The 16,017-nt window shown below is 44.8% G+C and overlaps 2 protein-coding genes across 2 annotated transcripts in view; both read left to right on the top strand.

The window, feature by feature from the left end:
- Window positions 1–2,777, top strand: part of LOC135519839 (E3 SUMO-protein ligase NSE2-like) — a 24,189-nt gene extending 21,412 nt beyond the window's left edge. The window contains exon 7 of the mRNA XM_064945045.1: window positions 2,700–2,777. Coding sequence (XP_064801117.1) covers window positions 2,700–2,777 — 78 coding nt within the window. The remainder of the gene's footprint in view (window positions 1–2,699) is intronic.
- washc5 (WASH complex subunit 5) overlaps window positions 2,337–16,017 on the top strand; it is a 77,601-nt gene continuing 63,920 nt past the window's right edge. The window contains exons 1-6 of the mRNA XM_064946865.1: window positions 2,337–2,459; window positions 2,723–2,973; window positions 4,660–4,805; window positions 6,797–6,881; window positions 13,283–13,383; window positions 14,792–14,984. Of these exons, the coding sequence (XP_064802937.1) occupies window positions 2,788–2,973; window positions 4,660–4,805; window positions 6,797–6,881; window positions 13,283–13,383; window positions 14,792–14,984 (711 nt within the window). The 5' untranslated portion in view covers window positions 2,337–2,459; window positions 2,723–2,787. The remainder of the gene's footprint in view (window positions 2,460–2,722; window positions 2,974–4,659; window positions 4,806–6,796; window positions 6,882–13,282; window positions 13,384–14,791; window positions 14,985–16,017) is intronic.

The following is a 16,017-nucleotide window of genomic DNA, read 5'->3' as shown; positions in this document are numbered from 1 at the left end:
CAGGGTTAGATAGTGTATAGGTACAGGGTTAGATAGTAGATAGTGTATAGGTACAGGGTTAGATAGTAGATAGTGTATAGGTACAGGGTTAGATAGTAGATAGTGTATAGGTACAGGGTTAGATAGTGTATAGGTACAGGGTTAGATAGTAGATAGTGTATAGGTACAGGGTTAGATAGTGTATAGGTACAGGGTTAGATAGTGTATAGGTACAGGGTTAGATAGTGTATAGGGGTTAGATAGTGATAGTGTATAGGTACAGGGTTAGATAGTAGATAGTGTATAGGTACAGGGTTAGATAGTGTATAGGTACAGGGTTAGATAGTAGATAGTGTATAGGTACAGGGTTAGATAGTGTATAGGTACAGGGGATAGTAGATAGTGTATAGGTACAGGGTTAGATAGTGTATAGGTACAGGGTTAGATATTAGATAGTGTATAGGTACAGGGTTAGATAGTAGATAGTGTATAGGTACAGGGTTAGATAGTAGATAGTGTATAGGTACAGGGTTAGATAGTAGATAGTGTATAGGTACAGGGTTAGATAGATAGTGTATAGGTACAGGGTTAGATAGTAGATAGTGTATAGGTACAGGGTTAGATAGTGTATAGGTATAGGGTAGACAGGTATAGGTACAGGGTTAGATAGTGTATAGGTACAGGGTTAGATAGTGTATAGGTACAGGGTTAGATAGTGTATAGGTACAGGTACAGGGTTAGATAGTAGATAGTGTATAGGTACAGGGTTAGATAGTGTATAGGTACAGGGTTAGATAGTGTATAGGTACAGGGATAGTTAGATAGTAGATAGTGTATAGGTACAGGGTTAGATAGTGTATAGGTACAGGGTTAGATAGTATATAGGGTTAGATAGTGTATAGGTACAGGGTTAGATAGTGTAGTAGATAGTGTATAGGTACAGGGTTAGTGATAGGGTAGATAGTGTATAGGTACAGGGTTAGATTAGATAGTGTATAGGTACAGGGGATTAGATAGTGTATAGGTACAGGGTTAGATAGTGTATAGGTACAGGGTTAGATAGTAGATAGTGAGGGTTAGATAGTAGATAGTGTATAGGTACAGGGGGTAGATAGTATATAGGGTTAGATAGTGATAGTGTATAGGTACAGGGTTAGATAGTGTATAGGTACAGGGTTAGATAGTGTATAGGTACAGGGTTAGATAGTAGATAGTGTATAGGTACAGGGTTAGATAGTAGATAGTGTATAGGTACAGGGTTAGATAGTAGATAGTGTATAGGTACAGGGTTAGATAGTGTATAGGTACAGGGTTAGATAGTAGATAGTGTATAGGTACAGGGTTAGATAGTAGATAGTGTATAGGTACAGGGTTAGAGTAGATAGTGTATAGGTACAGGGTTAGATAGTAGATAGTGTATAGGTACAGGGTTAGATAGTAGATGTATAGGTACAGGGTTAGATAGATAGATAGTGTATAGGTACAGGTTAGATAGTAGATAGTGTATAGGTACAGGGTTAGATAGTGTATAGGTACAGGGTTAGATAGTGTATAGATAGTGTATAGGTACAGGGTTAGATAGTGTATAGGTACAGGGTTAGATAGTGTATAGGTACAGGGTTAGATAGTAGATAGTGTATAGGTACAGTAGATAGTGTATAGGTACAGGGTTAGATAGTAGATAGTGTATAGGTACAGGGTTAGATAGTAGATAGTGTATAGGTACAGGGTTAGATAGTAGATAGTGTATAGGTACAGGGTTAGATAGGGTTAGATAGTATAGGTACAGGGTTAGATAGTAGATAGTGTATAGGTACAGGGTTAGATAGTAGATAGTGTATAGGTACAGGGTTAGATAGTAGATAGTGTATAGGTACAGGGTTAGATAGTAGATAGTGTATAGGTACAGGGTTAGATAGTAGATAGTGTATAGGTACAGGGTTAGATAGTAGATAGTGTATAGGTACAGGGTTAGATAGTAGATAGTGTATAGGTATAAGGTTAGATAGTGTATAGGTACAGGGTTAGATAGTGTATAGGTATAAGGTTAGATAGTGTATAGGTACAGGGTTAGATAGTGTATAGGTACAGGGTTTGATAGTGTATAGTGGTGAGGTTTTAATGGGTGTAGGGTTAGTTAGTAGGCCAATTATTTTCACAAAGTAATGAATTCATACCACAGAATAGTTGGCTGATACACAGCCAATACAGTAGGTGGCGACATGCACCTATAACATTTGTTTGCGGACCGCCATAATAGCAACGAAGAAGAAGAAGAAGCAGCAGAAAATTCACACGAAGAAGAAAAGCCCCCTGCTCTTTGTCTTGACTTCGTCGCCATCTAGTGGTCCACAAACACTCTGCAGGGAAGATGAATCATGTGGTTTGTCATGTGATGTGAAACAGGAATTGAATTGAAAAACTTGAAACGATCAACATTTAGCGAGCAACTACACTATCCTATAGGTGTATACCTTAAGGTGAGTACGGTTGTGAAATGATGCATGTAAAATATTTAGAAAGTTGAAAACTAGTCATCGCTCGGGTCGGTAGAATTCACCGCTTGTTGCAAAATATCTTTTCGGCCAATCGCTTCAAACTAGCCTGCTGGTGATAACTACATGTACAATTGTTTCATGTAGCTATCTGAACTCGTTAACATTATACAAATGAATACTATTTAGAGATGCAGTTTTAGTCCCTGGTTTAACCTGTGGCAGCTGTGTCTCTTTATTTTACACAGTACCAGTGTAGAAGTGGGCCAGAGCCCGAACTGCAGAGGCGCCCTGTCGACCTGAGACCGCCGCCATGGTGGACTTCCTAGCGGAAAACAACCTGTGTGGTCAGGCGGTGCTGAGGATCGTGTCCCGGGGAAACGCGATCATAGCCGAGCTCCTCCGCCTCTCGGAGTTCATCCCTGCTGTCTTCAGACTCAAAGACAAGAGCGACCAGCAGAAATACGGAGACATCATCTGTGACTTCAGCTACTTCAAGGTGAGATGGGAGGGGGGTTGTCTCGTTAAATGAGTATGAGATCACAGTGAAAGGACATTGTTTGGGGTGCACCTCCTTAGATAATGGACACACACATGGCCAGTGTCATGGTTAGGCCTTTCCAATTATGTGATTGCCACCTGTCATCTATGAACTAGATTGTTTAGAATGTGTTTAGATTGCATGATGATGAAGTACAAATCAAATCTAATGTTAATGGTCACATACACATGGTTAGCAGATGTTAATGGTCACATACACAGGGTTAGCAGATGTTAATGGTCACATACACACGGTTAGCAGATGTTAATGGTCACATACACACGGTTAGCAGATGTTAATGGTCACATACACACGGTTAGCAGATGTTAATGGTCACATACACACGGTTAGCAGATGTTAATGGTCACATACACACGGTTAGCAGATGTTAATGGTCACATACACACGGTTAGCAGATATTAATGGTCACATACACACGGTTAGCAGATGTTAATGGTCACATACACAGGGTTAGCAGATGTTAATGGTCACATACACAGGGTTAGCAGATGTTAATGGTCACATACACACGGTTAGCAGATGTTAATGGTCACATACACACGGTTAGCAGATGTTAATGGTCACATACACATGGTTAGCAGATGTTAATGGTCACATACACATGGTTAGCAGATGTTAATGGTCACATACACATGGTTAGCAGATGTTAATGGTCGCATACACACGGTTAGCAGATGTTAATGTGAGTGTAGCGAAATGCTTGTGCTTCTAGTTCCGACAATGCAATAGTAACCAACAAGTAATCTAACCTAACAATTCCCCAACAACTACCTTATAGACACACAAGTGTAAAGGAATGAAAGAATATTTACATAAAAATATATGAATGAGAGATGGTACAGAACAGGATAGGCTTGATGATGATGATGATGATGAAGAACAGGGATAATGTTATGTCCATTAGTAACCCTTTATATTCTCCCGTTGCCTTCCAGGGCCCTGAGTACTACGACAGTCATTCAAGTTATGAACGAGATGATTTAGTATGTGTTATGATGACGATGATGATGATGAAGAACAGGGATAATGTTATGTCCATTAATAACCCTTTATATTCTCCCGTTGCCTTCCAGGGCCCTGAGTACTACGACAGTCATTCAAGTTATGAACTAGAGGATTTAGTATGTGTTATTGTGATGATGATGATGATGAAGAACAGGGATACTGTTATGTCCATTAGTAACCCTTTATATTCCCCCCGTTGCCTTCCAGGGTCCTGAGTACTACGACAGTCATTCAAGTTATGAACTAGAGGATTTAGTATGTGTTATTGTGATGATGATGATGATGAAGAACAGGGATAATGTTACGTCCATTAGTAACCCTTTATATTCTCCCGTTGCCTTCCAGGGTACTACGACAGTCATTCAAGTTATGAACTAGATGATCTAGTATGTGTTATGATGATGATGATGATGATGAAGAACAGGGATAATGTTATGTCCATTAGTAACCCTTTATATTCTCCTGTTGCCTTCCAGGGTCCAGAGAACGACGACAGTCATTCAAGTTATGAACTAGAGGATTTAGTATGTGTTATTGTGATGATGATGATGATGATGAAGAACAGGGATACTGTTATGTCCATTAATAACCCTTTATATTCCCCCCGTTGCCTTCCAGGGTCCTGAGTACTACGACAGTAAGCTGGAAGCCAAACCAGATCTGCAGGATCTGGACGATGAGTTCCGGGAGAACAACCTGGAGATACTCTCACGATTCTACCTGGCGTTTGAAAGTGTCCACAAGTACATCGTTGATCTCATCAGGTGATCTGGAACTACCTCCTTACGATATCGGCCAGGGTGTCTGTTTTGGATTTGCATATTTTTGGTCTGTTCAGTCGTTGAGCTGAAGTCTTTACTGTGTGTTGTGTCAAGCAGTCTGTCTCTGTCTCCTCACCATGCTTTATCTAATCAGCTGTTCTGTCTCCTCACCATGCTTTATCTAATCAGCTGTTCTGTCTCCTCACCATGCTTTATCTAATCAGCTGTTCTGTCTCTGTCTCCTCACCATGCTTTATCTAATCAGCTGTTCTGTCTCCTCACCATGCTTTATCTAATCAGCTGTTCTGTCTCTGTCTCCTCACCATGCTTTATCTAATCAGCTGTTCTGTCTCTGTCTCCTCTCCATGCTTTATCTAATCAGCTGTTCTGTCTCCTCACCATGCTTTATCTAATCAGCTGTTCTGTCTCCTCGCCATGCTTTATCTAATCAGCTGTTCTGTCTCCTCACCATGCTTTATCTAATCAGCTGTTCTGTCTCTGTCTCCTCACCATGCTTTATCTAATCAGCTGTCTGTCTCCTCACCATGCTTTATCTAATCAGCTCTTCTGTCTCCTCACCATGCTTTATCTAATCAGCTGTTCTGTCTCCTCACCATGCTTTATCTAATCAGCTGTTCTGTCTCCTCACCATGCTTTATCTAATCAGCTGTTCTGTCTCCTCACCATGCTTTATCTAATCAGCTGTTCTGTCTCCTCACCATGCTTTATCTAATCAGCTGTTCTGTCTCCTCACCATGCTTTATCTAATCAGCTGTTCTGTCTCCTCACCATGCTTTATCTAATCAGCTCTTCTGTCTCCTCACCATGCTTTATCTAATCAGCTGTTCTGTCTCCTCACCATGCTTTATCTAATCAGCTCTTCTGTCTCCTCACCATGCTTTATCTAATCAGCTGTTCTGTCTCCTCACCATGCTTTATCTAATCAGCTCTTCTGTTTCCTCACCATGCTTTATCTAATCAGCTGTTCTGTCTCCTCACCATGCTTTATCTAATCAGCTGTTCTGTCTCCTCACCATGCTTTATCTAATCAGCTGTTCTGTCTCTTCACCATGCTTTATCTAATCAGCTGTTCTGTCTCCTCACCATGCTTTATCTAATCAGCTGTTCTGTCTCTTCACCATGCTTTATCTAATCAGCTGTTCTGTCTCCTCACCATGCTTTATCTAATTAGCTGTTCTGTCTCTGTCTCCTCACCATGCTTTATCTAATCAGCTGTTCTGTCTCTGTCTCCTCACCATGCTTTATCTAATCAGCTGTTCTGTCTCTGTCTCCTCACCATGCTTTATCTAATCAGCTGTTCTGTCTCCTCACCATGCTTTATCTAATCAGCTGTTCTGTCTCCTCACCATGCTTTATCTAATTAGCTGTTCTGTCTCTGTCTCCTCACCATGCTTTATCTAATCAGCTGTTCTGTCTCCTCACCATGCTTTATCTAATCAGCTGTTCTGTCTCCTCACCATGCTTTATCTAATCAGCTGTCTCTGTCTCCTCACCATGCTTTATCTAATCAGCTGTTCTGTCTCTGTCTCCTCACCATGCTTTATCTAATCAGCTGTTCTGTCTCTGTCTCCTCACCATGCTTTATCTAATCAGCTGTTCTGTCTCCTCACCATGCTTTATCTAATCAGCTGTTCTGTCTCCTCACCATGCTTTATCTAATCAGCTGTTCTGTCTCCTCACCATGCTTTATCTAATCAGCTGTTCTGTCTCCTCACCATGCTTTATCTAATCAGCTCTTCTCTCTCCTCACCATGCTTTATCTAATCAGCTCTTCTGTCTCCTCACCATGCTTTATCTAATCAGCTGTCTCTGTTTCCTCACCATGCTTTATCTAATCAGCTGTCTCTGTCTCCTCACCATGCTTTATCTAATCAGCTGTTCTGTCTCTGTCTCCTCACCATGCTTTATCTAATCAGCTGTTCTGTCTCTGTCTCCTCGCCATGCTTTATCTAATCAGCTGTTCTCCTCTCCAGGTACCTGGATGACCTGTATGAAGGAGTTTACATTCAACAGACCCTGGAGACTGTGCTGCTGAATGAGGATGGAAAACAGCTCCTGGTAAATAACAACAACATTTATTTACTTTTGTGTTTTACTCGTCAAGTCAGTTAAGAACAAATTAGTATTTTCAATGACGGTTAAGTGCCTTGTTCAGGGGATCAGTGGGGTGAACTGGTCTAGGAACAGTGGGGTGAACTGGTCTAGGAACAGTGGGGTGTACTGGTCTAGGAACAGTGGGTTAACTGGTCTAGGAACAGTGGGGTGAACTGGTCTAGGAACAGTGGGGTTAACTGGTCTAGGAACAGTGGGGTGAACTGGTCTAGGAACAGTGGGTTAACTGGTCTAGGAACAGTGGGGTGAACTGGTCTAGGAACAGTGGGGTGAACTGGTCTAGGAACAGTGGGGTGAACTGGTCTAGGAACAGTGGGGTGAACTGGTCTAGGAACAGTGGGGTGAACCGGTCTAGGAACAGTGGGGTGAACCGGTCTAGGAACAGTGGGGTGTACTGGTCTAGGAACAGTGGGGTGAACTGGTCTAGGAACAGTGGGGTGAACTGGTCTAGGAACAGTGGGGTGAACTGGTCTAGGAACAGTGGGGTGAACTGGTCTAGGAACAGTGGGGTGAACTGGTCTAGGAACAGTGGGGTGAACTGGTCTAGGAACAGTGGGGTGAACTGGTCTAGGAACAGTGGGGTGAACTGGTCTAGGAACAGTGGGGTGAACTGGTCTAGGAACAGTGGGGTGTACTGGTCCAGGAACAGTGGGGTGAACTGGTCTAGGAACAGTGGGGTGAACTGGTCTAGGAACAGTGGGGTGAACTGGTCTAGGAACAGTGGGGTGAACTGGTCTAGGAACAGTGGGGTGAACTGGTCTAGGAACAGTGGGGTGTACTGGTCTAGGAACAGTGGGGTGAACTGGTCTAGGAACAGTGGGGTGAACCGGTCTAGGAACAGTGGGGTGAACCGGTCTAGGAACAGTGGGTTAACTGGTCTAGGAACAGTGGGTTAACTGGTCTAGGAACAGTGGGGTGAACTGGTCTAGGAACAGTGGGGTGAACTGGTCTAGGAACAGTGGGGTGTACTGGTCTAGGAACAGTGGGGTGAACTGGTCTAGGAACAGTGGGGTGAACTGGTCTAGGAACAGTGGGGTGTACTGGTCTAGGAACAGTGGGGTGTACTGGTCTAGGAACAGTGGGGTGTACTGGTCTAGGAACAGTGGGGTGAACTGGTCTAGGAACAGTGGGGTGAACTGGTCTAGGAACAGTGGGGTGAACTGGTCTAGGAACAGTGGGGTGAACTGGTCTAGGAACAGTGGGGTGAACTGGTCTAGGAACAGTGGGGTGTACTGGTCTAGGAACAGTGGGGTGTACTGGTCTAGGAACAGTGGGGTGTACTGGTCTAGGAACAGTGGGGTGTACTGGTCTAGGAACAGTGGGGTGTACTGGTCTAGGAACAGTGGGGTGAACTGGTCTAGGAACAGTGGGGTTAACTGGTCTAGGAACAGTGGGGTTAACTGGCCTAGGAACAGTGGGGTGTACTGGTCTAGGAACAGTGGGGTTAACTGGTCTAGGAACAGTGGGTTAACTGGTCTAGGAACAGTGGGGTGTACTGGTCTAGGAACAGTGGGGTGTACTGGTCTAGGAACAGTGGGGTGAACTGGTCTAGGAACAGTGGGGTGAACTGGTCTAGGATCAGTGGGGTGAACTGGTCTAGGAACAGTGGGGTGAACTGGTCTAGGAACAGTGGGGTGAACTGGTCTAGGAACAGTGGGGTGTACTGGTCTAGGAACAGTGGGGTGAACTGGTCTAGGAACAGTGGGGTGAACTGGTCTAGGAACAGTGGGGTTAACTGGTCTAGGAACAGTGGGGTGAACTGGTCTAGGAACAGTGGGGTGAACTGGTCTAGGAACAGTGGGTTAACTGGTCTAGGAACAGTGGGTTAACTGGTCTAGGAACAGTGGGTTAACTGGTCTAGGAACAGTGGGTTAACTGGTCTAGGAACAGTGGGTTAACTGGTCTAGGAACAGTGGGTTAACTGGTCTAGGAACAGTGGGGTGAACCGGTCCAGGAACAGTGGGGTGAACCGGTCTAGGAACAGTGGGTTAACTGGTCTAGGAACAGTGGGTTAACTGGTCTAGGAACAGTGGGTTAACTGGTCTAGGAACAGTGGGTTAACTGGTCTAGGAACAGTGGGTTAACTGGTCTAGGAACAGTGGGTTAACTGGTCTAGGAACAGTGGGTTAACTGGTCTAGGAACAGTGGGTTAACTGGTCTAGGAACAGTGGGTTAACTGGTCTAGGAACAGTGGGTTAACTGGTCTAGGAACAGTGGGTTAACCGGTCTAGGAGCAGTGGGTTAACCGGTCTAGGAACAGTGGGTTAACTGGCCTAGGAACAGTGGGTTAACTGGTCTAGGAACAGTGGGTTAACTGGTCTAGGAACAGTGGGTTAACTGGTCTAGGAACAGTGGGTTAACTGGCCTAGGAACAGTGGGGTGAACCGGTCTAGGAACAGTGGGTTAACTGGTCTAGGAACAGTGGGTTAACTGGTCTAGGAACAGTGGGGTGAACTGGTCTAGGAACAGTGGGGTGAACTGGTCTAGGAACAGTGGGGTGTACTGGTCTAGGAACAGTGGGGTGAACTGGTCTAGGAACAGTGGGGTGAACTGGTCTAGGAACAGTGGGGTGTACTGGTCTAGGAACAGTGGGGTGTACTGGTCTAGGAACAGTGGGGTGTACTGGTCTAGGAACAGTGGGGTGAACTGGTCTAGGAACAGTGGGGTGAACTGGTCTAGGAACAGTGGGGTGAACTGGTCTAGGAACAGTGGGGTGAACTGGTCTAGGAACAGTGGGGTGAACTGGTCTAGGAACAGTGGGGTGAACTGGTCTAGGAACAGTGGGGTGAACTGGTCTAGGAACAGTGGGGTGTACTGGTCCAGGAACAGTGGGGTGAACTGGTCTAGGAACAGTGGGGTGAACTGGTCTAGGAACAGTGGGGTGAACTGGTCTAGGAACAGTGGGGTGTACTGGTCTAGGAACAGTGGGGTGAACTGGTCTAGGAACAGTGGGGTGAACTGGTCTAGGAACAGTGGGGTGAACTGGTCTAGGAACAGTGGGGTTAACTGGTCTAGGAACAGTGGGGTGAACTGGTCTAGGAACAGTGGGGTGAACTGGTCTAGGAACAGTGGGGTGAACTGGTCTAGGAACAGTGGGTTAACTGGTCTAGGAACAGTGGGTTAACTGGTCTAGGAACAGTGGGTTAACTGGTCTAGGAACAGTGGGTTAACTGGTCTAGGAACAGTGGGTTAACTGGTCTAGGAACAGTGGGTTAACTGGTCTAGGAACAGTGGGGTGAACCGGTCCAGGAACAGTGGGGTGAACCGGTCTAGGAACAGTGGGTTAACTGGTCTAGGAACAGTGGGTTAACTGGTCTAGGAACAGTGGGTTAACTGGTCTAGGAACAGTGGGTTAACTGGTCTAGGAACAGTGGGTTAACTGGTCTAGGAACAGTGGGTTAACTGGTCTAGGAACAGTGGGTTAACTGGTCTAGGAACAGTGGGTTAACCGGTCTAGGAACAGTGGGTTAACCGGTCTAGGAACAGTGGGTTAACCGGTCTAGGAGCAGTGGGTTAACCGGTCTAGGAACAGTGGGTTAACTGGCCTAGGAACAGTGGGTTAACTGGTCTAGGAACAGTGGGTTAACTGGTCTAGGAACAGTGGGTTAACTGGTCTAGGAACAGTGGGTTAACTGGCCTAGGAACAGTGGGGTGAACCGGTCTAGGAACAGTGGGTTAACTGGTCTAGGAACAGTGGGTTAACTGGTCTAGGAACAGTGGGGTGAACTGGTCTAGGAACAGTGGGGTGAACTGGTCTAGGAACAGTGGGGTGTACTGGTCTAGGAACAGTGGGGTGAACTGGTCTAGGAACAGTGGGGTGAACTGGTCTAGGAACAGTGGGGTGTACTGGTCTAGGAACAGTGGGGTGTACTGGTCTAGGAACAGTGGGGTGTACTGGTCTAGGAACAGTGGGGTGAACTGGTCTAGGAACAGTGGGGTGAACTGGTCTAGGAACAGTGGGGTGAACTGGTCTAGGAACAGTGGGGTGAACTGGTCTAGGAACAGTGGGGTGAACTGGTCTAGGAACAGTGGGGTGAACTGGTCTAGGAACAGTGGGGTGAACTGGTCTAGGAACAGTGGGGTGAACTGGTCTAGGAACAGTGGGGTGAACTGGTCTAGGAACAGTGGGGTGTACTGGTCCAGGAACAGTGGGGTGAACTGGTCTAGGAACAGTGGGGTGAACTGGTCTAGGAACAGTGGGGTGAACTGGTCTAGGAACAGTGGGGTGAACTGGTCTAGGAACAGTGGGGTGAACTGGTCTAGGAACAGTGGGGTGAACTGGTCTAGGAACAGTGGGGTGAACTGGTCTAGGAACAGTGGGGTGTACTGGTCCAGGAACAGTGGGGTGAACTGGTCTAGGAACAGTGGGGTGAACTGGTCTAGGAACAGTGGGGTGAACTGGTCTAGGAACAGTGGGGTGAACTGGTCTAGGAACAGTGGGGTGTACTGGTCTAGGAACAGTGGGGTGAACCGGTCTAGGAACAGTGGGGTGAACCGGTCTAGGAACAGTGGGGTGAACCGGTCTAGGAACAGTGGGGTGAACCGGTCTAGGAACAGTGGGGTGAACCGGTCTAGGAACAGTGGGGTGAACTGGTCTAGGAACAGTGGGGTGAACTGGTCTAGGAACAGTGGGGTGTACTGGTCTAGGAACAGTGGGGTGAACTGGTCTAGGAACAGTGGGGTGAACTGGTCTAGGAACAGTGGGGTTAACTGGTCTAGGAACAGTGGGGTGAACTGGTCTAGGAACAGTGGGGTGAACTGGTCTAGGAACAGTGGGGTGAACTGGTCTAGGAACAGTGGGTTAACTGGTCTAGGAACAGTGGGTTAACTGGTCTAGGAACAGTGGGTTAACCGGTCTAGGAACAGTGGGGTGAACCGGTCCAGGAACAGTGGGGTGAACCGGTCCAGGAACAGTGGGGTGAACCGGTCTAGGAACAGTGGGTTAACTGGTCTAGGAACAGTGGGTTAACTGGTCTAGGAACAGTGGGTTAACTGGTCTAGGAACAGTGGGTTAACTGGTCTAGGAACAGTGGGTTAACTGGTCTAGGAACAGTGGGTTAACTGGTCTAGGAACAGTGGGTTAACTGGTCTAGGAACAGTGGGTTAACTGGTCTAGGAACAGTGGGTTAACTGGTCTAGGAACAGTGGGTTAACCGGTCTAGGAACAGTGGGTTAACCGGTCTAGGAGCAGTGGGTTAACCGGTCTAGGAACAGTGGGTTAACTGGCCTAGGAACAGTGGGTTAACTGGTCTAGGAACAGTGGGTTAACTGGTCTAGGAACAGTGGGTTAACTGGTCTAGGAACAGTGGGTTAACTGGCCTAGGAACAGTGGGGTGAACCGGTCTAGGAACAGTGGGGTGAACCGGTCTAGGAACAGTGGGGTGTACTGGTCTAGGAGCAGTGGGGTGAACTGGTCTAGGAACAGTGGGGTGAACTGGTCTAGGAACAGTGGGGTGAACTGCCTTGTTCAGGGGCAGAAGGACAGATTTTTCACCTCGTCAGCTCGGGAGATTAGATCTTGCAACCTTTCGGTTACTAGTCCAACGCTCTAACCACCTGCCTCCCCCCTCTAACCACTAGGCTACCCTGCCGCCCCAATCTCTTGTAATTACTTATATTTTGTAGAGCCCCCCCCCCCCCCCCTGTTCCCTGGAAGCTTTGTAGCTCTGATCAACTTATATACATTTAGGAAAATCGTCCCTGTATGTTTGGCGATGTCCAGAAGGTATGAGAGAGTCCTACCATGTGTTGTGTGTCTCCTTGTTAACCAGTGTGAGGCCCTGTAGGTCCTGAAGGTATGAGAGAGTCCTACCATGTGTTGTGTGTCTCCTTGTTAACCAGTGTGAGGCCCTGTAGGTCCTGAAGGTATGAGAGAGTCCTACCATGTGTTGTGTGTCTCCTTGTTAACCAGTGTGAGGCCCTGTAGGTCCTGTAGGTATGTGAGAGTCCTACCAGGTGTTGTGTGTCTCCTTGTTAACCAGTGTGAGGTCCTGAAGGTATGTGAGAGTCCTACCAGGTGTTGTGTGTCTCCTTGTTAACCAGGTTGAGGTCCTGAAGGTATGTGAGAGTCCTACCATGTGTTGTGTGTCTCCTTGTTAACCAGTGTGAGGTCCTGAAGGTATGTGAGAGTCCTACCATGTGCTGTGTGTCTCCTTGTTAACCAGTGTGAGGTCCTGAAGGTATGTGAGAGTCCTACCAGGTGTTGTTTGTCTCCTTGTTAACCAGTGTGAGGTCCTGAAGGTATGTGAGAGTCCTACCATGTGCTGTGTGTCTCCTTGTTAACCAGTGTGAGGTCCTGAAGGTATGTGAGAGTCCTACCATGTGTTGTGTGTCTCCTTGTTAACCAGTGTGAGGCCCTGTATCTCTATGGGGTCATGCTGTTGGTTATTGACCAGAAGATGGAGGGGGAGGTCAGAGAGAGGATGCTGGTGTCCTACTATAGATACAGGTGAGACATTGGCTGCTGTTTGGGGGGGGATGGCTTCTACATCCTTTATACATTTCAACCCTTTTAAGAATCAATCCTCTTTGTTATTTCGTCAGGGACCCTTTTAATGCTGTAATAATACTATCTATAATACTATAATAGTATCTATAATACTCTCTACAATACTATAATACTGTACTACTATCTATAATACTATAATAGTATATATAATACTCTCTACAATACTATAATACTGTACTACTATCTATAATACTATAATAGTATATATAATACTCTCTACAATACTATAATACTGTACTACTATCTATAATACTATAATAGTATATATAATACTCTCTACAATACTATAATACTGTACTACTATCTATAATACTATAATAGTATATATAATACTCTCTACAATACTATAATACTGTACTACTATCTATAATACTATAATAGTATATATAATACTCTACAATACTATAATACTGTACTACTATCTATAATACTATAATAGTATATATAATACTCTCTACAATACTATAATACTGTACTACTATCTATAATACTATAATAGTATCTATAATACTCTCTACAATACTATAATACTCTCTACAATACTGTAATACTCTATAATACTATAGTACTACATTTTTATAGAGAGTATTATCTATAATACTATACTACTATATATTATACTATACTACTATCTATAATACTGTAGTACTATCTATAATACTATAATAGTATCTATAATACTCTCTACAATACTATACTACTATATATTATACTATACTACTATAATACTATAATACTGTACTACTATCTAGAATACTATACTACTAACTAGAATACTGTACTACTATCTAGAATACTGTACTACTATCTAGAATACTGTACTACTATCTAGAATACTGTACTACTATCTAGAATACTGTACTACTATCTAGAATACTCTCTATAATACTGTAGTACTCTCTATAATACTGTAGTACTCTCTATAATACTGTAGTACTCTCTATTACTGTAATACTAGGACAGTGAGAGAGCGCTGACATCTCCTAAGCAATTTTTGCACAAACATTTCACAGCACACAATAACATCTGCTCAATATGTTTATGTGACCAATAACAACATTTTGATTTGGTTTTGAAAACATTTCACAGACTGAAATCTGATGTATAGTATCAGATAGAGCTAAAAAAGCCAAAAAAAAATATGAAAGAAAGACAAACATTTATATATATCTATAATACTATACTACTATCTGTAATACTATACTGCTATCTGTAATACTATACTGCTATCTGTAATACTATACTGCTATCTATAATATTGTAGTACTATCTATAGTTTTACTGAAAGAAAAACAAACATTTGATTGGAGCGTGCTACTCGCTACACATGTCCTGTTTGTGTGTCCAGTGCTGCCCGCTCCTCAGCGGACTCTAACCTGGATGACATCTGTAAGCTGCTGCGGAGTACTGGCTACTCCAGCCAATCAGGGGCCAAGCGGCCAGCGAACTACCCCGAGAGCTACTTCCAGAGAGTACCTATCAGTTCAACCTTCATCAGCATGGTGATCGGGAGGCTGCGCTCTGATGACATCTATAACCAGGTAAGACTCGAAGGGATAGATTCCTTGATGATTATTTTTTTTAAACCATTTGTTTTCTTACCTTTTTTTAAAAGGAGTTACACGTTGTCATACCAACCCACTGTTTTCCTAGTTAGTAATGTAAACACTCTGTTGGTTCCCTTTGGGCGGTTGGTATCCTAGAACTGAATGACATTTCTTACACACTCACTAATGCTACAATATTACATTGTCTTGAATGTTTTATTCAATCTATTTGTATGTTATGATCATGAAATCATCTGATTCTCAGATCCATGTTTCGTCCTGTCTCTAAAGCTGTCCCGTGTCTCTAAAGCTGTCCCGTGTCTCTAAAGCTGTCCCGTGTCTCTAAAGCTGTCCCGTGTCTCTAAAGCTGTCCCGTGTCTCTAAAGCTGTCCCGTGTCTCTAAAGCTGTCCCGTGTCTCTAAAGCTGTCCCGTGTCTCTGAAGCTGTCCCGTGTCTCTGAAGCTGTCCCGTGTCTCTGAAGCTGTCCCGTGTCTCTGAAGCTGTCCCGTGTCTCTGAAGCTGTCCTGTGTAACCAGTCTCAGATCCATGTTTTAGTCCTGTCTCTAAAGCTGTCCTGTCTCTAAAGCTGTCCTGTCTCTAAAGCTGTCCTGTCTCTAAAGCTGTCCCGTGTCTCTAAAGCTGTCCCGTGTCTCTAAAGCTGTCCCCTGTCTCTAAAGCTGTCCCCTGTCTCTAAAGCTGTCCCCTGTCTCTAAAGCTGTCCCGTGTCTCTGAAGCTGTCCTGTCTCTGAAGCTGTCCTGTCTCTGAAGCTGTCCTGTCTCTGAAGCTGTCCCCTGTCTCTAAAGCTGTCCCCTGTCTCTAAAGCTGTCCCGTGTCTAAATCTGTCCCCTGTCTCTAAAGCTGTCCCCTGTCTCTAAAGCTGTCCCCTGTCTCTAAAGCTGTCCCCTGTCTCTAAAGCTGTCCCCTGTCTCTAAAGCTGTCCCCTGTCTCTAAAGCTGTCCCGTGTCTAAATCTGTCCCCTGTCTCTAAAGCTGTCCCCTGTCTCTAAAGCTGTCCCCTGTCTCTAAA

The sequence above is a fragment of the Oncorhynchus masou genome, chromosome 29 (genome assembly GCF_036934945.1).
Source record: "Oncorhynchus masou masou isolate Uvic2021 chromosome 29, UVic_Omas_1.1, whole genome shotgun sequence".
Classification (NCBI taxonomy): domain Eukaryota; kingdom Metazoa; phylum Chordata; class Actinopteri; order Salmoniformes; family Salmonidae; genus Oncorhynchus; species Oncorhynchus masou.
Note: the sequence above shows the minus strand (reverse complement) of the source record. Positions and strands in the feature narration are given on the sequence as shown.